The following is a 26,692-nucleotide window of genomic DNA, read 5'->3' as shown; positions in this document are numbered from 1 at the left end:
TTTTATAACTTTTGAGTTTAGTATACAAAACACGACCAGAGAAAACAGAAAAAAAGACATTTTCAGTCTTTTTTTCTTCCTATTCTATTTTCTTAAGCTATGTTTCATTTCCAAAGCTTAAAAGTCATACAAGTCTTTACCAAGCTTCTACCAACAAAACAAAAAAAGTTTGTTCTAATACGTTATGTAGTTACTGAGAAAAAGGTACAGAAAATCGAGGTTGTTCTACGCTACACTGGAATGCTTATGTGTATGATTGTTTTTCGGCCACTTCCCGTGGTCGGATCAATACAAATCGGATCAATACAATAGATCGAAAGAGACTGGGGATTCGAAATCTGAAATATACTGATTTTTTCAAACTTTTTAATCGTTTACGTCCCTTTCATCTCGCGGTATGTGTAAAACCTTTAACCGCCATATTGAAAGTGAGTGGTAACGCTGTCACTACGTGGCGCTCGTGTAGCAGACAGAATAGACATTGATAATGCACCAAAACATTACAACCAACTGCGTTGCTACCACAGAACAGAGGTGAAAGTAGAAATTCAAACACGTACATGCTACTTTCTACAGATACTAGCGAACCTGGCGGTAGCGAGTCACTTTTTTCCACGAAAACACACGAACGCATACGAATGCACACGAAAGCATATGAAAGCTGCTATGCGATTGACAGTGAGCGTTCTGCTTATATTGCTGTTATTCGCTTCTATACGAAAACCTTCCCAAAGAAAAATAAAAACAAAAAAGACTCTGTCTCCAGTTTTGATCGCCGAATCGTTTGGACTTGTACTTCTGTTCTGTGTTGCTACAGTAACTGCAGCAACCAAATTTTGAAAAAAGGGCCAAAAATAGGTTATAGGCTTTTGTTTTTTTAGCTTGTTATACACACAATTTAGCGATTACGTTGATTCAAAGCTTATCAATATATATTTAAATGTTTAGTTAACAACTGCCAGAAAGATGGTTTAGTTACAATGAACATTGATAATATTAAAATTACATGGACTTTGACACAATCTCACCTCTTCTAGGGGGTGACATTGTGCCAAAACCATAAAGTTAAGCTATATACCTAATAAATAAACAGTAGCTAATCTATGAATAATACACATGTAGAACAATATGAACTAGTACGCATGGGGCCGACCATGAACCACATGAGCTATTAGAATTTGAGAGACGACCAAAAACAACGCACCTTACAAATTATAATGAAATGTATGCACGAAAACTACTCGGGGGGTCTACAATAACCAATAATAAGTACGTGGTTTATAGACAGCTACCAAATATATAGTAGCGTCTCCAGGCCTGTGAAAGGGGAAATAAAGGGGCGTCAAATTTCAGAAAACTTATCTATTTGATCATTCAGCACAGTTATTTTTTACTTCGTTCGAGATACTACGGCCGAAGGACACCCAATCAGCCTAACTTTTAAAACCGACTTCATATGTAAGGTAAAGCATATTTGTCTCATATTAAAGAGTTTATTCAAAGGATCTAAAATTTTTAGAGGAAAAGTAAAAGTAAAATTTAATTATTTGGCAGACTTACGATACTGTTTGCTCTTTAAAAGATAATACAATCTAAATTGTCAAAATATTGTGTTTCATATTAAACAATGCAATGCACTGACGCACTTTTGTTATGTATGTGAATTTCACACTCCGAACCGATCGTTATAGTTCCGCACAATCTTACCTCGTGGAGCTCGGAAAGTGCCAAATTTAGAGAAAAATATATTTTCGTAATCAAAAGCCGTCCAACGCAAAATACCCTTTAAATATATTGTAAATATTTACTTTATCTACTTCAGAATAGCAAGCTGATGCGATTTCTTGTTTGGGTTTATTTATCTGGGACATTTAATGTCAACGTTTTTTCCCGGTATTTTTAACCCTAAAGTTTGAAACCCTTTTTAAGCCAAACTATTCGCTAATATTATTAGTGTTTCATTTTACATTATGAATAAATATGTTATGTTTCAAATCAACTTGAATTTGAGTCATTAGTTTGCATAGATCTAATCTATTTTTATAAACAAACACTGTTGGTTTTTGGCACAATGTCACCCCCGTGGCCCAATGTCACCCCGGATGGCGGTAAATCAATAAACACTCAGCATAAAGTATTGCACTACCCAGAAACCATAGTATTTTATGGAACCAGCCTACTATGCAAGTATGACAGTTGTCACATACTGTAAAAACAAAACAAAAATAAATTTGTTTTGACGTAAGACTACGTCTTTCAGGAAGGTAGCTGGAATAGGGTGTCATTCCAAAAATTCTTTTTCGAAAAGTGATCAGGTTTTGAATGCTAATAGCTTAGTGGTTTCCCGAACGATTTTCAATATTCTTACACCAATCGATTAGAAAATCTTCTAAGAATTGGCCCAAATGAAGAAAAGTATGGATTCTTGATGTTGAACTATTGAAAAATTGAAAATAATGAACCTATGTTTTACCAAAATTTTTGCTTCGAGATTGGTTGGAAGATTCTTTACGATGAACTAAACCTTTACCAATATCTGCGCTTGGGAAGTAAGCCAAAACAAGTGACAAAGTTTCCTCATTTTAACTAGATTTCTTAACACCGCGATTAAACCTAGACCATTTTGATGTCCTTGCTTGGGGAGTACGCCAGAAAGAGTGACAAAGCCCCCTCGTGCCAATAGATTTCTTACGAATGCAAATAAACCTAGTCCAATTTGATGTCTGTGTTAGGGAAGTGTGTCAGAAAAAATGACACAAGTTCGTTGTCCCAACGCTTCGCAAATTCTTTACTGCGAAACGATTAAACCTAGGCGAATTTAATAACTGTGTCGGAAAAATGTGTTACAGCTGTAGTGTTCGGTTTTAAATTTTAATATGACTCTGTATGAATACGCATGCTTGCCGTTTCATTAGAAGTATAGTGAAAAAATGTGCTGTTGATAAAATAGGATTGAATTGGTAAAATCCCTTCAACGTGGGGAACCATAGGTAATAAAAACAATCTTTAATTTCTCTAAGGTAGCAGGAAAGCAATAGTTTGTGTTCTTGATTTTGTAAAATTGTTTCCAAATGCTCATAGAAATAACTCTGAAATCTCTTGAGAATTGAACGTATGCAATGTTACTACTTTGAGAAATGTTACATACAACGCATGTAGCATGTATATATGTTGCATATAACATCTATACATGAAGAATCGAATGATTACAAGCATGGATACATGCTACTATCACTGCAAAGAGGCTTACGTAGTCCTGCGTCACCTGTATACGCGGTCGTGTCTTGTACACAACACCTCTGATTTTTGAGCAGCTTCCGATGTAACTTTTTGCGTCGTTTTCATTAGCTATTGCCAAAATCTGTAAATAACCGGTTGTTGCGATTCGATTGCGTGAAGAGAGCTTCAAAAGGACATCGCTGCTAAAAAAAGACGGTATGAAACGCTTGATTTGCTTTAGCATTTAATATTTTTTCAAATGAGTAAAAGCAGACCAACATGCCTCACCTGCGGTGGTGCAATTTGCTCCTTTGCAAATGTAGCTATAAACATAGGTAAACAGATCTAAGTTGAAGTCAATTGTCATTATTTAATTCAATTAGCATTGTAGAGTAACCGTGGTGGGAATAATTTATTACTAACGTCTAAATTCCAGGTAATTCAACTATGCGGTGCTAAATGCCACAACTGCAGTATAATGTGCCCCATACAGGAAAGAAAAAGTGCACCAGAAAGCTGAAAGTAGGTTTATTTTATTTAAAAATACGATATTTTGAAATCAACGGAAATTATATTATTTTTTACAAAATAAAGTTGGTCTGTCACTGGTAGAATTACTCAAATTGCTGCATTGGGATACTATACTGCAAGTGGGGCATTTTACCCCGCGCAGACGAAAAACACAACATTTAGGTGCTTTTATTAAATAACTCCTAGCATATTTGTTCCACAATACTAAATGAAATAAACAATTGCAATTGGTTTTCAGTCCAAATACCAACATATACGCGTAGTTGTGACGATAATTTGGGGAAGCATAACAGAGATATATGCATTTATTCTTAGGGGGGAGGGCACATCATACACATTTCCCCTAATCTCAGTGGATATGTCAGTGGGGCCACATGCATAGATTATTCTGTGATTAACCTTAGATTATTCAAAACATTGTATCGTCAGTAAAGAAATTGGTTGCATTTAGCTAAAACTTGGTTAAAGCTACTTAAAAATCCCTTAATGTGTACAAACTCAGATTTTGAGTAGTTTTTCAACCAAAAAATCGGCAGTAAGAACTTAAGTGTGTTATTTGTCACAGAGAATAATTCAATTATTGGTTACACACTTAAAAATAGCACCGAGTTCGGCAAAATTTTGCCGAAATCTCAACAGCCGAACCCGCCTGATAATTCCCTACGAAACCTTGTGCTATCGGTGACAGCCGGCGTAACAGGATCTGGGAGAGTACATTGTAGGCGGCGTTTACCAGCGTAATACCACGATAGTTGCAGCAGTCTAGCCGATCACCCTTTTTGTAGATGGGACAAACCACTCCTTCCATCCATTCCTCCGGCTCCTCCCAAATCCTCGAAATAACCCAGTGTAGAGCCTTTGCTAGCGTTTCCCCGCCATGTTTATAAAGCTCTGCCGGTAGGCGGTCCTTCCCAGCGGCTTTATTGGTCTTCAGCAGCCTGATTTCTCGTTTGAATTCTTGGAGATCAGGTGCTAGGACATCACTATCTTCCATGGGCGCTCCTAGGTTAATTTCCGTTCCGCCTCCTTCTGCGACTTCGCCATTGAGGTGTTCATCGAAGAACTGCTTCCACCTGTCGACCACCTCGCGCTCGTTTGTAATTAGATTCCCTCCCTCGTCCCTACACATGCCAGGTTTCGGTGTGTAGCCCTTCCGAGTTTGGTTCACCTTCTCATAAAACTTGCGCGTGTCATTAGCTCGGAATAGTTGCTCTAATTCGTCACGATCTCTGTCCTCCTTTTGGCGCTTTTTTCTCCTCAGGATCGTGGTCAACTGGTTCCTAGCTCGTCGGTACTTGGCCAGGTTCTCTCTAGTGGCAATACTTAGATAATTTTTCCAAGCATTTTTTTTCTCCTCCACCGCTTGTTGGCATTCCCCATCAAACCAATCATTTTGTGTACTCCGAGGCTCAATACCTAGTGCCGCGGTAGCGGCCTCTCCGATGGCCGAGCGTATTCTGCCCCAACCGTCTTCGAGGTTTGAAGCACCTAACTCCTCGGAAGAAGGCAGTGCCTCATTCAGTACTCGCGCGTAGTTCTCGGCAGCTTGTGGGTTATCTAGCTGCCTGATGTTCAGCCGAGGAGGGCGGCTTTGACGTGTCCGGTATACGGTGGACAGCTTTGAGCGCACATGTACTGCTACTAGGTAATGGTCAGAATCAATATCCGCACCCCGACGGGAGCGTACGTTCGTGATGTTAGAGAAGAACCGGCCCTCTATGAGAACGTGGTCAATTTGGTTCATTGTACGTTGGTCAGGTGATCTCCAGGTGGCTTTGTGGATATCCTTGCGCGGGAAAAAGGTACTTCGGATCACCAGGCCTCGGGAAGCTGCGAAGTTTATACATCGTTAGCCGTTATCGTTTGTGTCGGTGCGCAGGCTATGGGGTCCTACCACCGGTCTATACATTTCTTCCCTACCGACCTGGGCGTTCATATCCCCGATGACGATCTTGATGTCCCGTGACGAGCAGCTGTCGTACGTTGCCTCCAGCCTCGCGTAGAACGCTTCTTTCTCGTCGTCGGGTCTACCTTCGTGCGGGCAGTGCACATTTATGATGCTATAATTGAAGAAACGGCCCTTTATCCTCAATACACACATTCTCTCGTTGATCGCCTTCCAATCTATCACGCGATCCTGCATTCCGCCCAGCACTACAAAGCCCGTTCCCAGTTCGTTGGTAGCGCCACCGCTCTGGTAAAACTGGGCCTTTCCGCCACGTATCTTCCATACCTTCTCTCCTTTGCGACAGATTTCCTGCAGAGCTACGATGCCGAGTTTGCGGGGTTCCAGCTGTTCAATCAGCACCCGCTCGCAACCTGCGAAATTTAGCGATCTGCAGTTCCAAGTCCCGAGTCTCCATTCGTCGTCCTTATTTCGTCGCCTAGGTCGATGCCGAATATTCCGCTCCGAATATGCTTGAATGTTGTTAGTTAAGTTTAGTTTAGGTGTGTAGCCGTACTGGGGCAACACTACCGAGTCTCGCGATGGGGCTGCCATCTCATAGTGCCGAGACGCACTATACCTCCTTCCCGGTTAGTATACGACCTTAGTTTCCACCGGGGTTGGTTACCCGATCTCCGCTAAGGTTGCTCGTATTCCGGCTGGTACCACGAGGAGGTCGGGATCGGAGTTGCTGGATAAGAGGCTAACGACCACTATGGGGTCTATATTCCGCATTATCTAGCCGTTTACCAACCAATCCTAATCCTAAATTACGTCTCGCAAAAATTGGATACAACGACATATTCAACTAAATTTCAATACAATAATGCTTTACAGCGTAATTGCTCACGATCTGTGTTTTATATAAATTATAAAGTCGCCCGTTGTGATCTGAGTTTGTTACGCTATTTTTGAATGAACCCTTCGTACAAATATTGTTTTTGATTGCTTCTTGCAATGCTTTAACATTGCTGTATATTAACTTACACAATTCACCATTATTTAATGCTTTTTAATCAAATTTGAATATAAGTCCCACTTGCCCCGGTAAATGGGGCAAGCGGGACCTATCGCCATAATTTTGAAAATTCTCCTCCAGATTCATTTCATGTAAATTGATAGGCCTTTTTCGTAATTAATCCTTCGAAGTGATACCACTAAAGAGTTTCTGTGCTGAAAAAATTTTGAAATAATCATAGGTATTTAGGTCCCACTTGCCCCGGTGTACCTTATACATTTTGAGTTGTTTTAAACAAGTTTTAGCTAGATCCGATCTAATTACAGGTAGACGCTTTTAGGAGTGCAGGCTCACCAGGGTAGATGCAGAGGGATGCGATGGGTGCCATATTTAGGTCCCTAACATCTCAGCAAGAGAAAGAGCAAGTCACCGTATATGTTTCTTTAGCTTACTTTATCGAACGAATACTTTAGCTTACTTTATCGGCGACGGTCCGTCACAGATCCTGCGCCGAACGAATTATGATCCTCCAGTACTGTCGGTCCTGGGCTACCATTCTCCAATCTCTTCGAACACCAGCTTACCGTGTCTCGTCCTCTACATCTCACATTCAGTTATTAAAGTTTAAGACAATTGCGGGGCCAGCTCAAAGATCCTACCGACTCTAGGAACAACCACCCAAGATTCGAATGTACGACGACTGGTTTGTTACACCAGTATCCTACCTCGAAACTAACTAGACAATTACTGGAAATAACTGGTGTTGGAAATGACTAGTTCTAGGAAAATAAAGTGTGTTTATTAACATTAGTCCCACAATTCGAATTTGGAAAACGTTTGGCTCCGCTTTTGACGTTTATTTGGCTCCCGATTTTTATATCCGCCGAACTATATTATATATATATACTACTAGCTGACCCGACAAACTTCGTATTGCCACAAATTAACCTGTGTTGTACATAAATCATGAATCTCGGATGATCTTTGTCACAATCTCAAATTTTGCAAGCCCCCCAGTGGGCGGCGCTTCCGACGGCGGGTCACCGGCAACACTCGCGACCGTCTCGTCCTGAATGATCTAGTGTTACTATAGATAGTTTTTGTGGTCTTGTATTGACTAATGTTTTATGGAAGAGTCTCGAATTTCTCGAGTTCGATTAGTTTTTGAGTTTCGCAAAAATTTCTGTTTTATTTGTATGAGAGTCCATATCCCCCTACCACAGGGGCGAGAGGTCTCTAACTATCGTAAAATGAATTCAAGACTCCAAAATCTCCCACATGCCAAATTTGGTTCCATTTGCTTGATTAGTTCTCAAGTTATAAGGAAATTTGAATTTCATTTGTATGGAAGCCCACCCTCTTAAAGGGGAGATGGGCCATAACTCGCTTTCTAAAGAAGTGAGGGGTCTCAATTCACCATAGAAAAAAATCTTGCGTCCAAAACCATTTACATGTCAAATTTGATTCCATTTGGTTGATTAGTTCTCGAGTTATGAGGAAATTTGTTTTTCATTTGTATAGGAGCCCACCCCCTCTTAAAGTGGGGAAATCCATAGAAAATAAACCATAGAAAATATTCTTGCCTACAAAAACACCCACATGATAAATTTGGTTCCATTTGCTTGATTAGTTCTAGAGTTATGAGGAAATTTGTATTTCGTTTGTATGAGAGCCCCCCCTCTTAAAAAGGTAAGGAGTCCTAATTCATCATAGAAAAAATGGTTGCATCCAAAAACACCCACATGCCAAATATGGTTCCATTTGCTTGATTAGTTCACGAATTATGAGGAAATTGGTATTTTATTTGTATAGGAGCCCCCTCTCCTAAAGTGGGTAGGGGTCCCAATTCATCATAGAAAAAAATTTTGTCTCCAAAAACTCCAACGTGCCAAATTTGGTTCCATTTGCTTGATTAGTTCTCGAGTTATGAGGAAATTTGTATTTCGTTTGTATAGGAGCCCCTCTCTTAAAGTTGGGAGGGGTCCTAATTCACCATAGAAAATATTCTTGCCCTCGAAAACTTTCACATGCCAAATTTGGTTTCATTTGCTTGATTAGCTCTCGAGTTATGAGGAAATTTGTATTTCATTTGTACAGGAGCCCCCCTCCTAAAGTGAGGAGGGGTCCCAGTTCATCATAGAAAAAATTTTTGTCTATAAAAACACCCACGTGCCAAATTTTGTTCCATTTGCTTGATTAATTCTAGAGTTAAGAGGAAATTTGCATTTCATTTGTATAGGAGCCCCCCTTCCTAAAGTGGGGAGGGGTCCCAATTCATCATAGAAAAAAAATTTGTCTCCAAAAACACCCACGTGCCAAATTTTGTTCCATTTGCTTGATTAGCTCTCGAGTTATGAGGAAATTTGTATTTCGTTTGTGTAGGAGCCCCTCTCTTAAAGTTTTTGAGGGGTCCTAATTCACCATAGAAAATGTTCTTGCCCTCGAAAACTTTCACATGCCAAATTTGGTTTCATTTGCTTGATTAGCTCTCGAGTTATGAGGAAATTTGTATTTCATTTGTATAGGAGCCCCCCTCCTAAAGTGAAGAGGGGTCCCAGTTCATCATAGAAAAATGTTTGTCTCCAAAAACACCCACGTGTCAAATTTGGTTCCATTTGCTTGATTAGTTCTCGAGTTATGAGGAAAATTGTGTTTCTTTGGTACAGGAGCCCCCCCTCTTAAAGTGGGGAGGGGTCCTAATTTACTATAGAAAATATTCTTGCCCTCGAAAACCTTCACGTGCCAAATTTGGTTTCATTTGCTTGATTAGTTCTCGAGTTATGAGGAAATTTGTATGGAAGCCCCCCCTTTTAAAGAGGAGAGGAGTTATAATTATAAAGATGGGAGGGGTCTCAATTTACCATAGAATAAATTCTTGTCATCGGAAACACCCACATGCCAAATTTTTTTGGATTTGCTTGATTAGTTGTCGAGTTATGCAGAAATTTGTGTTTCATTTGTATGGGAGCCCCCCCTCTTAGTGGGGGGAGGGGTTTCTAACCATCACTAAAACCTTTCCTGGCCCCAAAAAACCTCTACATGCATATTTTCATGCCGATTGGTTCAGTAGTTTTCGATTCTATAAGGAACATACAGACAGACAGACAGAAATCCTTCTTTATAGGTATAGATAATTGTAACTATAATTGTAAGCGGGAGGCACCATACAGTTGTCCTAGCGCTATCGAAACATCAGCATTCAGTCTAGATTTGAACCCTTTTGAACATCTTTTTAGATAATTTCATTTCTATAATAAGAAATCATTTGATTTCTTATCAAAATGACTTAAACCGAGCTCTTGCAAAAAAATGGTCAGCAATTCACAGAGGGATATTTTAAAAATGGTTAATTTAATCCCAAACAGATTAAAACAAGTCATCAAGAATGTAAATGGTCCTACAAGGTGGTAGTTGAGCGAGAAAGGACATGTATTTCAACTAATAGGTAACTGTCCGAACACTTTTTTGGCTGCATTTTTAGGCAATTCAAATTATATGTACTCTATCTTCAAAACGGAAAGCTTTTCTCCGAATTTTTGTTGTGCATCTAAATATGCTTTAGTTAAACATTGTTTTAAAAAATATGTGTTACCATTCTTTGCAAAAATACTGCGCAAAATTACTAAAAGAAAAATTTATGCGCTGCTGTCCGAATATTTTTTTGATTGACTGTAGTAGAAAAGTTTTGGAACGGTGGAAACAATTACTTGGAGATGAATGAGGAAAAAACTGTTTGTCAATTTCATCGAACTTACCGAGGTCACAAAAATAGATGGTTGCAGAGTAGCAAGCCTTATATATTTTAGTCTTGACTATATGTGATGCCATATAGTAAATTTAATTTGGATTAAATATGCTGTTTGTTGTTGGAAATCATCTGAAAATAATTGCAAGAAAATTTACTTTGACCTCCCAAAAACGACTTTTGTTGAAAAATATATTGCAAAATCAACAAATTTTTCTTAAACAACATTATATGATATAGGTTACAAACTACACTTTCCAAGGAAATACCATGGATCTTGAATGCTTTATGGCAAAGTTATTCCCGTTGTCTCACTGTTGACCACTGCGGGACAGCAGAGTCGGTTATTGTCCAAGTATGTGTGATGGTATGTAGATTGCAGTAGTAAGTCACACATCAGTGATGATTTACATTCACGACAGTCAGTTGAAAGACAGTCACGCAATAGTGTTAACCTTGAAAATAGAATAGTGACAGTACCTATAGCGAGCGCAAAAATAAAATACGTCTGGTACAAACGATTGTATGATACTGTTACCACTTAATTAAGCAAAACATAAATGTAGTTTTTACTGTACAGTTTACTTATCAGGTTATTATAGCATGAAAATTACTATGGGTTGTATTTTAAGCTACTCGCAATGCTTCTAACTTAATGTATAGCAAAAGGATATAAAGTACTAAACCAATTTATATTCGTTTTTTTTTCAGGGATGTACAATGCTTTGATACAACCGAAGGAGCACAATGTGGTCCTTGTCCAGATCGATACGAAGGAGATGGTAAAACATGTCGCTTGAAAAATATATGTGAGGATAATGTATGTGCTGCTGGTATGTATCCACTATATTATTGCTGATTGCAAAGAAAATGGTACCATCCAAAGTGCACAATCGCTCATAAAAGTGCTATTTTAGCTTAAATCGTTTCGGTCTCCACATTCCACCTATTGCTTCGAATGTAACGATAAGGTGCGCCGAATATACCGACACGATTTAATGTAAAATAGCACTTTTATGAGCGATTGCGCATGTTTGATCATAGAATGTTTCATGCATTCAGCAATATATAACTTTTTAATATTTCATGGTTGCTTGATTCCTTTCTCTGACGAAAATAGCTACACATTTAAATTTTCTGTATGATGCGAATCAGCGTTCTCTGGTTTATTTGAAACAAAGCCAGTTTCGCTTATTCGGTCCTCCCGCTTTGTTAGGGACCACCACCGTTTTGTCAATCTGATGCTGATTCCCCTGTGTCAAAAAACATGTAGGAGAATTATGGGTAAGACGGACAGGTAGTCGATTTTACCAGTTAAGCATTAAAATTCGTAAATGTTTTGATGAGCATCCAACCTTCATAATAACTCATAATGTCTGAACGTCCCCATCGCCAATTAGAACTTTCAAATTTTGAATATGCAGAAAAATTGAAAGTGATTCTGCGTGCAGATGTAATTTTTTGCCACCAAAATAAACTTTTTTGAGTGTTTTAATTTTGAAAATGTTACATATAACATCAAGTACTTTCGATTTAATAGCTTTTCAAGCGACGTCTGCATTGAAAGCATAGGTAATTTTATTTGCACGTGAAAATTTGTGAACGGTATGAAAAAATGTATTCTAATTGGACAATTGGTAGTATGGGTAAGACAGTCAGTAAATGTATTATAATAAAATTGTTGTATTTGCTTGTTAGTCATTTCTCTTGCATATAAACGAAAGTTTAAGCGACAAACGTGGACTTCCGCCCAGTTAGCTGCGGCCAGACATGAAATAGATTTAGGTATGCTTGTTTACAATGCCACTGCCAAACAATTTTCGATTGGCAGCACTCTGAGGCAGGGGGTGGACTGTCCCCTACACTTCTTGCACGCTTCACCACTATATTTTAAGCATTCAATCTGTTAATGGTCAACTGTACTGTTAAACTATATTTAGGGTTTAGAAATCATAAATTCTCTGTATTATATTAAATGCTCTTCTTAACTTGTTCGTCTTATCCACAGTACATCAAGCAATTATTCTGGTTCATCATACCAATTAGATGCTGGTAATTCTTTGTATATTTTCCTTCATACCGCGTTTGATAACCATTGACACAGGGTACGAATAAACAAAACTTGACAGATGCAATAAGCATTCACTTACTAGTGGTTTATATTAGTCCGATAACAAGATTGAGTATTACTTAGAAAGTAACTATTTTTCAAACTATTGTTTTTAATCACTGCTCTTAGTGCACCGATGTTGCTTATTTAACTGTACCACCTCTACCAAGCAAAATTCGACAATGTTATGTATGAGCCGACCGAACCGCCCAGTTAACCTCGAGGTACGATACTGGTCTAACAAGCCAGTCGTCGTATGTTCGAATCTCGGCTAGGCAGTGCTTGCTGGCCCCGTAATTTTTCTGTACTCTAACAGCCGGCTGCGAAGTCTGCCGATAAAGAAGGGTAATGTCTAATGACGGTTTAAGCCCACGGCTTTGTTTTTTATGTATGAGCAGTTTATACAGCTAATTATTATCTACACAATACTATGTATTGCTCTGTATTTTGTATTTATGGTGCACTCCTGGCTGACGTGGTACAGTTAAATATGCAAAACCAACTCTAAATTGACTGTCAAACATCATGTTTCGTTCGTTGTCGACAAGGCATGCAGAAACTTGGGACTTCAATTATATTTACTGTTTGAAATCACTCTTCTGTGCGTTGGTTCGCTCCGACCTCGAGTATTCCGCACCCGTATAGAGCCCTCATTACCAGAACGGTATCAGTCGAATAGAGTCGGTGCAACGGAGGTTCATCCGCTTTGCCCTACATAGATACCAACAGCGGTATAGATTAATCAACTTGGACACCCTGCAAACACGTCTGGACGTAACCAGAGCCGTCTTCGTATCAGATGTTCTACCTTCCCAGATTGACTACCCGTGGATTCTGGAAAGACTCGACATCTTAACTCGGCCTCGCTTAACACGGCACAATTCCTTCGTGCATATACCGCACCGACGAACTAATTACAGTACTTTCGGTACTGTAATCGGCTTACAAGTTACAACGCAACTTCAACCGTTTTGTGTCCTACTTCGACCTTGACGTCAGTCGCAACGTGCTGAAAAGTTTTTAAGTAGTCAGTAGGATAGAAAAATCTGTTGACGTTTAATTAATAAACAAAAAACCCGAATTAATCCACCTAGCGGTGTGACCTAGCCTTCCTACTGCAACAATAATTATTTTTTATTTTCTCAGGAACCTCAATAATTAAGTTGACTCTATTCTTAAACATCAGTTCCTTAGTCCTCAAAATCCTTATTTTAGTAAAATTCACAAGAACGTACTGCGTGCAATAATTATATTTTCTTTCCTAGGGTGTAAAATATACGTCATTTAATTTACTTGATCAACACCTTCTTTTTTATATTTAAGCGATTTAAACATTTATGTAAACACAAAAGATTTGTAGATGGCCTTAACTTTTGGAGCTTCAGAACCTCAAGTTTGTTTTGAAGTTTGTTTTGCATTGACAATATGAAAAATGTGTTCATATAAAATGTGAAATGTTCATATAAAAACTGTGTACAAATATCTTGATATTTTCACCACAGCTTTCTGACCATGCGCTCAAACATTATTATCTATCAAAAACAAGAATTCTGCATAAGTACAAAAATAATTACTACACGAATATTTCCTTTTTCTCGTTTGAAAAAAGGAAAAGATTGACCTCAACATTTTTCTATAAGTGATTTAATGCTTGACTTCAATTATGTAATATATCTTAGATGAAAACATAACTGGGTAAAGCATTAGATATAAAAAACGAAACAGAGAAATTGGGCTTTTCCTTAGCTGGCACTCACTGAACTTATTTTGCTTTTTTAACTGTAACACCTCAACCAAGCAAAATTCGAAAATATTAAATATGGGGCATTTATAGAGTAAATTATCATAAGATTGCTGAACTAAGTATTACTCTATCTTGAGTATTTATGGCGCACTTTCAGTTTGCACTGGCTGGTGCACCAAGGTGCGATCCCAGTGTAAACGGGGAGTGCGCCGTAAATACTAAAGATAGAGCAATACTTAGTTCAGCAATCTTATGGATAATAATTTACTTTATATCCCATATATAATATTTTCGAATTTTGCTTGGCTGAGGTGTTACAGTTAAAAAAGCAAAATAAGTTCACTTAGTGCAGGACAAGCCTGGCTGACACTTCGTCAGATAATTAGTTTTGCACAAAACTTGAGCTTCTTTTGTAGGTATTTTTATGAACATGATCCCATAGTTTTTACGTTGAAACGAGCTTGCCTTTTTCGATAGTCGGTTCTACATGCGCAAAATTAGTTTGAAATTTGTATAAATTTATTTGGGAAAATCAACTCATTAACATTTTCAACCCTGTGCACCAGTATTCCTATATGCTTAAATTAACTGCTTTTCTTTGCTTCTGCAATGAAATATTTCTCACTTTTCTTGATATTTCAAGCAAGTTCCAAAATTGCAAATGCAAGGACACATAAGCATACATACATACATACATACATACATACATACATACATACATACATACATACATACATACATACATACATACATACATACATACATACATACATACATACATACATACATACATACATACATACATACATACATACATACATACATACATACATACATACATACATACATACATACATACATACATACATACATACATACATACATACATACATACATACATACATACATACATACATACATACATACATACATACATACATACATACATACATACATACATACATACATACATACATACATACATACATACATACATACATACATACATACATACATACATACATACATACATACATACATACATACATACATACATACATACATACATACATACATACATACATACATACATACATACATACATACATACATACATACATACATACATACATACATACATACACCGATTACAGTCGACCCTTGATATTTTGGCTTTACACGTTTTGAACGGTTTAATATAAGGTACTTAAATGATTAAGTTTGAATAACTTTTGAATTAAACGTCCGATTTTCAACAACTCGGTTTTATTTGATAGATCTCAAGAGTAATTTTCAAATAATAATAAATGCTGTTAAGATCGACTGAAGTACATATATTGTATTGCGGATTTTCGGCTTTCCAGTCAGTTCCCACAAGCCACAACTTCCGCTTAGACCCGTAGTACCGACTATAACATCGCCAACATTCAGCCTATCGAAGTTTATTGCAAACATCCTTTCCAAAAGCATGAAAAGTAAATACAACAACATCGACAATTTCGATTTCGTCCAGTACATAAACAAGATAACCCTTCCGACCAACTACGTATTGGTTTCTTTCGACTTAGTATCGTTGTTCACAAACATTCCTTAGGATTTGGTTATGCACGACATAATCATGATTTGGGACACTATACGCAGCAACACCAATATCAACCTCGTTCTGTTCCTGGAAATCATAGAGTTTTGCATCGACACCAGTCACTTCCGATTTCGTGAGAAAAATTTACCTCTAAACATTCGGAAACGCAATGGGAAGTTGTTTATCTCCCATTCTAGCCGAATTCGTATTAGAAACCCTACTAAATACTATTACTAGAAACTTACAATACAATATTCCAGTGCTCAAAAAGTATGTTGACGACCTCATACTTGCATTACCAGAGGATGAAGTTGACAACACTCTAGCGGCATTCAACAACTACAACCCCCACATACTGTTCACAAAAGAAAACGAGCTCGAAACCCGCCTCCCGTTTTTGGATACACTAGTTATCCGGAATGAAAACCAAAGCATCACTACTCAATGGTATTCCAAAAGTATCGCCTCCGGCCGGCTACTCAACTACCACTCGTTCCACCCTATGCACATGAAAATCAATGTTGCAACCAATTTTTTCAATCGTGTCATCAAGATCACTACCAACAAATCATCTGATCAGCAAAAACATGTCATCTTTCGACATCTACGCCAGAATAATTATCCGACAGCATTGATCAACAGACTGCTAAACCGTATTAAAAATCGTATCGATTCTCCTCAGCCAGAACCACCACGGCTCCAATCCGATGAAGCTGCCAGTACAGAAATCGAACAGCATATCCCATCACAGCTAACCACTGCACCGTCCAGCCAAAAACAATACACGTATCGCGCAATTCTGTATATTCCTCAACTCAGCATAGGAATACACAAAACCTTCCAAGCCAGCTATCCCAACGTAAAACTTGCCAGCAAACCGATAAAAACGACAAAATACCTGCTACCACCTGTAAAAGATCCAATACCACCGTTGCAGCAGTCCCAAGTCATTTACAGTATCCCGTGTGCCGACTGCGAGAAGTGCTACATTGGAATGACGAGAAATCAGCTGAAAACCCGTCTCAGTGGACACAAATCTAATATAAGTAAACATGCTAGACTAGTAGAAACGAATACAGAATCAGCTAAACTAGGTGACAGAACAGCTTTAATTGACCATATGATACAACACCAACACAATTTCGATGTAAGCAAAACTAAAATAATTGACCGCAGTTATCGAACCACAGCTCTTCCAATACTTGAGATGTGTCAAATTACTAACACTCCCAACACTGTTAATTATCGTAGCGATGTAGATAATTTGAGCAGTACGTACGCTGGCATCTTACATACCATCAAAAACAATAAGCAATCGAAAAGAGCACAGCAAAGTCTACCGTCTCCTATACAACTCTCATGAGTGTCTATCATAGTCCACAACCCTAATAGCCCTGTTTCAGCTCACCGCAGTTGATCGATATTTGCGCACCATTTTTTAAAAACGATTCAGTTGTGCACTATGGTCAAAAGGTTTAGGTGTGTGTGTGTGTGTGTGTGTGTGTGTGTGTGTGTGTGTGTGTGTGTGTGTGTGTGTGTGTGTGTGTGTGTGTGTGTGTGTGTGTGTGTGTGTGTGTGTGTGTGTGTGTGTGTGTGTGTGTGTGTGTGTGTGTGTGTGTGTGTGTGTGTGTGTGTGTGTGTGTGTGTGTGTGTGTGTGTGTGTGTGTGTGTGTGTGTGTGTGTGTGTGTGTGTGTGTGTGTGTGTGTGTGTGTGTGTGTGTGTGTGTGTGTGTGTGTGTTTTTTTTTTTTTTTGCGTGAGGAAACGCTCTATGCCAGGCACACTAATGATGATGTGGCACAGTGTGGGACTCTAACCCACTAAAAACCTCACGGGCATCTGACCTTAGCCCCCCTGGAACTACCGTTAAGTATTACTTCGGGGGGAGGCTGTGTCTGTACACTGCTCCGTGCACCTGTCAGGTGAGCCGATCCCGAGATGGCGACCGTCATAATGTCCACTCCTTCTCAGCCACCCTCTCAGGGTTCTGTCATCCGTGATGCTACTCATGCTCCTTCACCGTCCACTTTCCTTTTTCCTTTCACCTGTCGAGACGTGCACCGATGTAGGGACGGCGACCGTCTTGACTTCCGTCCCTTCACGGCCACCCTCGCAGGATTTCTTCCTATGGCGCGCGTTTGCAGTTGTTCGAATAATCCCCGGCGATGGATTTATTCTACTCCGTCAGAGATTTCCCCGACGATGGAATATCTCCCGACACCGATACGCGAATCGACTTCCTCAGCTGCTTGCACTGTGTCCATCTCGCCGATGCCGGATCGCTGTTCGTTTCTCCATTCACGTTGCAGCTCCTGTGTCCTCTTCTCGACACATTTCGGTGACGATATTCTCGGCGTAAAGAGTGGGCATCTCTCTCCGCGCTGCCTCGAATCTTGGACAGTCGAACACTACATGTTCTGGCGTTTCATCCACGTTTCTACACTCCGGACAGAGGGGTGACCTTGCATGTCCGAATCGATATTGGTACTGTCTAAAGCAGCCGTGACCAGACAGAAACTGCGTCAGGTAAAAGTTGACTTCTCCATGCTTTCTTTTTACCCACGTCGAGAGATTCGGTATTAGTCTGTGGGTCCATCTACCGTTCACGGCCGTGTCCCACTGTGACTGCCACTTGACCATTGACTCCACTCGCACCAGTTTCCTTATGCCACTGGTTTCCTTCCGCCTATAGCACTCGCTTTACTCCTCTAGAATTACGTCGATGGGAATCATCCCGGCGATAACGCATACTGCCTCCAACGAGATAGTCCTGTATGCACTTGCGACCCGCATTGCCATGAGTCTGAACGTACCGTTTAACTTCGCTCGATTCCGTTTAGTCTTTAATGCTGCAATCCCAGCTGGACCACCGTACCTAAGTATCGACATGGATACACTGGCCAGCAAGCGTCTTCTACTACTCTTTGGTCCTGAGTTGTTCGGCATTATCCTAGCAAGTGCATTAGTGGCCTTCGCTGCCTTCTTGCAAGCGTAATCAACGTGGTTATTGAAGTTTAGTCGGTCGTCACACATTACTCCCAGGTATTTCAGCCTCCTTTGCGAGACTATGACATGATCTCCGACGGTAATTTGTGTCTGCTGCACTGCTTTACGGTTACTAACCACTAGTACTTCCGTCTTGTGGTGAGCCAGCTGGAGTTTTACTCCCTGCATCCAATGTGCTATCATGTCTATGGTTTCAGTGGCCAGCATTTCCACCTCATCGAACGATTCATCTGTGACCGTTAGTACTACGTCGTCTGCAAAGCCGACAATCTCGACACCTTTAGGTAGCTTTAATGTCAACACGTCGTTGTACATTCCATTCCAAAGCGTTGGACCGAGGATGGAACCTTGAGGGACGCTCGCCGTGATCCTGAAGGACTTTCGTCTAACTGATGTGTCGTACACTAGCACTCGATTCTGAAAGTAGCTCCTCAGAATTCTGCACAAATAGTCGGGGACCCTCATTCTGTGCAGCGCTACGGTGATTGCTTCCCAGCTGGCACTGTTGAAAGCGTTCTTAACGTCTATGGTTATCACGGCGCAGTATCGATCACCCCGCCGTTTCTGCATTAACGACTTCTCGGCCCTTTCGATTACTGTCCGGATAGCATCCACCGTGGACTTTCCTTTCCAGAAACCAAATTGCTTGTTGGACAATCCGTGCTCGCTCTCCGTGTATCTCGTCAATCTGTTGAGAATTACCCTTTCCAGGAGTTTTCCTGGCGTATCCAGCAGGCATATAGGCCTATACGAAGCAGGATCGCCCGGTGGTTTACCTGGTTTAGGTAGCAGCACCAGCTTCTGCGCCTTCCATCTGTCTGGGAAGTGGCTTTCGTCCAGGCATTTCTGCATGACCGACCTAAACATGTCCGGAAACGCCAAGATCGCCGTTTTCAAAGCAATGTTGGGGATTCCATCCATTCCGGGTGCTTTTCTCGTCTTCAATCCCTTTGCAACTATCACCAGTTCCTCATTGGTGAGACATCTAGCTCTAACTTCGCTTAGTGCCTCATTCCACCAGTACGCTGGTCGTCGTTTGTTCCTGGGTTCCAATTTTCGCTGGCCAATGTAGTACCGGATCGCCTGATGGTCACTGTGAGTGTAACTCTCGCAAACTCTCCAGTTTGTGTTTGCCACCAGCGACGGGCTGTAAAAGGTGACGTCGATGATGGATTCTCGCCCATCTTTGCGGAAGGTGCTGGTGGTGCCTTCGTTCATTAGGTTGACATCCAGTTTTGCAAGAGCTTGTAGTAGACTGTAGCCTTGGTGCATCTGCTTCCCCAATCCACTGCCCAAGCATTAAAATCTCCTCCAATCACAACTGGTCTTCGATTGGTGAGCTGTTCGGTAAGTTCGTCCAACATCTGGTGAAACTGCTCCATTGTCCACCTTGGGGGTGCATAACAACTACACACGAATATACCGTTGATCTTTGCGATAACGAACCCGTTGTTTGTGCTCGTGACCACTTCCTGGATAGGATATCTACCTGCAATATAAATTGCAGCCATCCTTGCTCTGTTTGCAATCCAGTTCCCATTGTCAGGAGGAACATGATACGGTTCTGCAATAATTGCAACGTCGCACTCCGTTTCTATAGCTGACTGCCACAGCAGTTGTTGTGCCGTGTCACAGTGGTTCAGATTGATTTGGGTTACCTCCATTATCTTCTGCCAGTCAACGTGCTTTTATAGACCGGGCATCTTGGACCACCTGTAAAGTGGCTATTTCTCTCCTCCTTGGTACATAGCATACACTTTGGCGGCTTAGTGCAGTCTTTCACAAAATGCCCAGTCTCGCCGCATTTCCGACACAGCTTAGATCTATCCGGCCCTTTGCAGTTTCTCGCCTGGTGACCAAAGTTTAGACACTTAAAGCATCTTTCGGGTAGTTGGGAAGCTCTCAGTGAGCACACTGACCACCCCACTTTGATCTTACCCGTCTTCAATACCTTACTGGCAGCTGCCACTGGGAGTTTAATTGCAGCTATCTGAATATCCCCGAATCCTTTTCTCAGCCGTACAGAGAAAGGTGCCTCTCCTAGTTGTGCTTGTTCTTTCAAGGCAGCTACTAACTCACCTTCCGTGGTGATTTCGTCCAGGTTTCTACACTGGAGTGTCGTCTCTTGGGACAAGGCTCTCACCTTCACCTCGCCACCTAAGGAGTTTTCTACCATCTGCTTATAGGTAGAGCTCTTGACCGAAGGGTCCTTCTTCAACTCAAAAAGCATATCTCCGTTTTGCGTGCGCCTGGTTTTCGCCACGTTGTCACCCAATTCTTTGAGTGCAGGGTCATTCCTTACTCTTCGCAGGAGTTCAGCGTAAGAGGCTTTGTCCTTTAGTTCCACCACTAGGGCGTCACCTTTCTTTCTCAGCTTTCGTGGTTGCATCTTTGGCTCTTTCTTTTTCTTGCCAGTGACCGTGTTCCAGCCATCTTTTTCGACTACTACCTCCTCCGTTTTCTGGATCATGGGCCCTTCGTGGACGTCTTTAAGCTTTTTAAGCCCATTCGCTGCCACCTCTTCTGGTGACGTTCTACCCCGTTTCTTCGATAGCGGGTTATGGCGACGCGGTGTCTCCTCGCTTTCCGCTCGGTTCGCTTCCTTAGCATTTGCCAACGCTTCTTCAGCCATTTCTACTCTCGTTCGCAGGCTCTGCTGTTCCTTACCGACAGCGTAAATGGCGGATTTTAACCTTATCGCCAGCTGCTTGATCTCCTTGTTCACATAGTGTTTGTCCTTGACAAAACCGTAGAGTTCTTCGGCTGCCTTCTTTGCCTCCTCCAGCTTTGATTTACCGTACGGCAGTCCCTGTTGCACGGGCTGCGGGTTGCTTTTACCAGTGCCCAGTACTTGCTGCCCTCCTTGGGGATTCTCACTCCTTTGGGCATTTGCCATATCAGCCTCGGTCCGAGTTGGCGAACGCTGTAATTTCGCACTTCGGGCGAACGGGTCTTCCTTTCCTTTTTCTCCAGCTTGTTGTGGTGTTTGTGGTGTTTGTGGATCTATTTCCATGCTGTTGGGCCCCAACTCTAGGCCGCTATCTCGGCTCGTATTTGTGTAGTCGCCTTTACGATCCCATGGGTATCTATGCAAGCAGGGAGGCCATGGCTAGCGACACTCCCCCATATCCTTCACGGGGATAGGGATGTCAGCATCCGATCAGCGTTAGTCAGGAATGTATCATCTGAGCCTACACCACCGCACTTTGACGTGAGTGACGAGCTTTGAACGTACCTAGAGACCTGCCACGGTTTTAGTGGGACGGATGGCAGCTGTACCATTAGCCTACTCGCCGTTTCGGGAAGGTGCCACCCTTCCTTACCTAAGGTAGTAGGATAGCACAGCTGTCGGCCCTACAGCGTCTAATCCGATCTTTTTCCCGCCATTCCAGTATACCATAATTAGGATCTTCCTGGCACCGATCCTAATGTGCCCTCGGCACTCCTGATCTGGCTTTTAGGTTTAAAGTCCTGAGCTCTAACAGGACACTACCACGTCTGCAGCTGGTTTATGGGACTTGAGCTATGCTTGCGTCTTTACACCACTGCACTACGCCACCCGCAAGGCACTCCGTGCCCCCCTCTCCCTGTTAGCACACAACCGAGGGTGCAACCAAAGACTGGTATTTGGTCTACCCTAGGCCCGGTTGTGTCCCGGCCGGCTCCACGTGGAGGTAGGGATAAGAGTTCCTGCTCCCATTAATGGCGTCTTTACACCACTGCACTACGCCATCCGCAAGGCACTCCGTGCCCCCCTCTCCCTGTTAGCACACAACCGAGGGTGCAACCAAAGACTGGTATTTCGATTTGACTGAATAGCTAACAAATGCAGAGTTTTGTGGCCTAGAAGAATTCTATTGAACAGAATTTGGATTGGATGTACGGTTCCGAAGATATTCCGGAACAACACGTCCGGGAATTCAGTTTCTGAATTTAGCTAAAGTACAACATATGACATCTTCAAGTACTCAAAATTGTAAAAGTAGCTCATTTGTCGACATATAAAGTGTCCAGAGTTACATTGGCCACAGCTGGACACATTCTAGGAACGTTCCGAATACATCCAGGAAAACGGACAGTTGCTCACTTAAACCAAACCCCAGAATGTCACCTCGCTATTAACTCAAAATAACAAATTATACAAATAAAAGGAAGACATTTTTTGATTGCTTTGGAATATTATACAAATTTAGCAGTATATTACATAGACATGCATATGTATTGATGATAACTATCATAGTGTTATCAAAAAGTTGAGTTCCGAAGGCGTGTCGAATTCTAACTCAAATGACAAATGAGATGGTATAGCAAAGGTTCCTTTCACCAATAGGTGGTTTAAATCGGGTTTTGATTGGACGTTTAATTTGAAAGTTATGAGCAATCTTGTGCAACATATCAAAATTAATAATAATTTATAATAGGTTTAAGCATGATAAACTACCTAGCTTCAACTATTTTAGTATCAAACGAGAGGTTTTAACACTGCAAATATATTTGTTAAATTTCATAAGAATTGGTTTTACCACTCAAAAGAAATTTAAAAATAATTGATGAAATTTATTCAAGAAAACTTTACTAATATGAACCAGTGGGACCAAACCTCTAAAACGCGATTGTTTACTATAGCGTTGAAATGCGTATTTTTTTAATGTGTGTAGCGCATTTTCTTACACTATTAGGGTGACAGTGGATTCGCCTAATAGGGTGATACAATTTTTGCTTTTTTAAATGCGTCCAAAAATATAGCGTCTTTACAAAAATTTGAGAACACACTGAAATAAGCAATTTTGCTGCATATAGTAACTATCTATCTCTAACTGGTAGCGAACTATAATGATTTGTTTAAAGAAACCACTTTAAAATCAATTCTGTTCAAAAATTTTGCATTCTTTATTGCTTTCAAATGTTCTAGAAAGTTATTCAGTATTGATTGAAGTTTTGGAGCGTCTTAGTAGAATACGAAACCTGGAATTTATTAAAAAGAAAACTAATCCAATTTAATTTTACTATGCATATTTATTCTTGACAGATACGTATTTCACCTACGACTTGCAGGCTTCCTCTGTTCTCGTCTGTTTTCGAACATACACTTCGAAGTAAAAACAAAAATTTTGTTGGCCAATAAAAATACTTTGCCGACAATTTTAATATCTTATTACTATTTTGTCAAGACTGTAAGTAATCTACTATTTTTTATTCAAAGAACGTCAAAACCACCTGTTCTTCCACTAGAACTAGGCCATAGGCCGAAAAAATAGATGCCATCGCTTAATAGGCTGAAAATACCCTCCCGTGCCCTACATAGTAGAATTAAATTGGATTAGATTTCTTTTAATTTAATTCCAGGTTATTCAGTGTGTTAAAACATACTCTGAAGATTGCTTATTGCTAGGATGCATATTGATGATAATTAACACAGCGTTAATAAACAATTGAATTAAGTTCCGATGACATGTCAATTTCTATATGAGCATTTCCAGCTCAAAACGCTAAATAGCCATTTTTGACTCGACTATTGTGGATCAGAATGATTGTAATTGAAATGTGAAAATAGTTTCTTTCTAAATCTAATATTTTCAGAGGGTAAAAGAAAATAAAATGGTTCGACAATTAATTGTGAAGAGGACTAATCGGCACCAAATTTAGGATTTAGGCTCTCTGATCTAAACTGAACAATCTAACAAAATTTGTCTCAAATCAGTGAAGTTCGATTACACGGTTTTCGGATACGCGTAAATTGACCCTAATAGGGTTTTTTTTCTAATTCCCGTCGTAGTAAGGAAAGCCACTCTAATTTTCACCATTTCTTAGGTGGATTTAATGAATACTCCAAAAGTTCTTGTGTTGATTTGACTCAAACACACTTACCTTCCAATCCGTGCACTTTGAATTCACTGAAAAGCGATTAGTAATGCTTTTATTTAAAATTACGCAACTGACTTTATTTCTTAAATTCGTCGTACCGTTTTAAAATCTGTCCATCAAAATTTTTCATCGTCCGAACTAAAAATCACAATACTGTTTACAAAGCTATCGCGCATGTATTTGTGTAGGACGGCATGACAAAATTTTTGCTGGTTATGCAAGTTTTCCTGGCTGTAGAATAGCGACAATGCGTTGCGTGAGTTTTTTTTTATTTCGTGAATAACGGAAATTGAAACGATTAGTCGACATTTTCTTCGTCGTCGCACGAAAAAACGTAGAAAAGCAGCCAACTAGGAATTCTTTAATGGAAAAAAGCATTTAAATAGATCTCAGCTCAATTTGATTGATCGCGTATGATAGTCAACAAACTAAAATATCAGCGAATAACTAATTTTGCATTGTGTCATAAAAATCCCTGATATTTTTAATAATTTGTGTAGGATAGGACGGAAATAGGCAATTACGACAAAGGAACACGATGACAACGACGATGAGAAAGAAGCGTTCTACGCAAGGCTGGAGGCAACGTACGACAGCTGCTCGTCACGGGACATCAAGATCGTCATCGGGGATATGAACGCCCAGGTCGGTAGGGAAGAAATGTATAGACCGGTGGTAGGACCCCATAGCCTGCACACCGACACAGACGATAACGGCCAACGATGTATAAACTTCGCAGCTTCCCGAGGCCTGGTGACCCGAAGCACCTTTTTCCCGCGCAAGGATATCCACAAAGCCACCTGGAGATCACCTGACCAACGTACAATGAACCAAATTGACCACGTTCTCATAGAGGGCCGGTTCTTCTCTAACATCACGAACGTACGCTCCCGTCGGGGTGCGGATATTGATTCTGACCATTACCTAGTAGCAGTACATGTGCGCTCAAAGCTGTCCACCGTATACCGGACACGTCAAAGCCGCCCTCCTCGGCTGAACATCAGGCAGCTAGACAACCCACAAGCTGCCGAGAACTACGCGCGAGTACTGAATGAGGCACTGCCTTCTTCCGAGGAGTTAGGTGCTTCAAACCTCGAAGACGGTTGGGGCAGAATACGCTCGGCCATCGGAGAGGCCGCAACCGCGGCACTAGGTATTGAGCCTCGGAGTACACAAAATGATTGGTTTGATGGGGAATGCCAACAAGCGGTGGAAGAGAAAAAAAATGCTTGGAGAAATTATCTAAGTATTGCCACTAGAGAGAACCTGGCCAAGTACCGACGAGCTAGGAACCAGTTGACCACGATCCTGAGGAGAAAAAAGCGCCAAAAGGAGGACAGAGATCGTGAAGAATTAGAGCAACTATTCCGAGCTAATGACACGCGCAAGTTTTATGAGAAGGTGAACCAAACTCGAAAGGGCTACACACCGAAACCTGACATGTGTAGGGACGAAGGAGGGAATCTAATTACAAACGAGCGCGAGGTGGTCGACAGGTGGAAGCAGTTCTTCGATGAACACTGCAATGGCGAAGTCGCAGAAGGAGGCGGAACGGAAATTAACCTAGGAGCGCCCATGGAAGATAGTGATGTCCTAGCACCTGATCTCCAAGAAGTCAAACGAGAAATCAGGCTGCTGAAGACCAATAAAGCCGCTGGGAAGGACCGCCTACCGGCAGAGCTTTATAAACATGGCGGAAAACGCTAGCAAAGGCTCTACTCTGGGTTATTTCTAGGATTTGGGAGGAGGAAAAGCTACCGGAGGAATGGATGGAAGGAGTGGTTTGTCCCATCTACAAAAAGGGTGATCGGCTGGACTGCTGCAACTATCGTGGTATAACGCTGGTAAACGCCGCCTACAAGGTACTCTCCCAGATCCTGTTACGCCGGATGTCACCGATAGCACAAGGTTTCGTAGGGAATTATCAGGCGGGTTTCATGGGGGCTCGCGCAACTACGGACCAAATTTTTACTATCCGACAGATCTTG

General features: G+C 40.9%; 1 protein-coding gene across 1 annotated transcript in view; it reads left to right on the top strand.

Moving 5' to 3' along the window:
* Positions 1-26,692, top strand: part of LOC128741476 (cartilage oligomeric matrix protein) — a 204,958-nt gene that overhangs the window by 89,046 nt on the left and 89,220 nt on the right. Inside the window, exon 10 of the mRNA XM_053837321.1 lies at positions 11,110-11,231. Within this exon, the coding sequence (XP_053693296.1) occupies positions 11,110-11,231 (122 nt within the window). The remainder of the gene's footprint in view (positions 1-11,109; positions 11,232-26,692) is intronic.

The sequence above is a fragment of the Sabethes cyaneus genome, chromosome 3, assembly GCF_943734655.1.
Source record: "Sabethes cyaneus chromosome 3, idSabCyanKW18_F2, whole genome shotgun sequence".
NCBI lineage: Eukaryota > Metazoa > Arthropoda > Insecta > Diptera > Culicidae > Sabethes > Sabethes cyaneus.
Note: the sequence above shows the minus strand (reverse complement) of the source record. Positions and strands in the feature narration are given on the sequence as shown.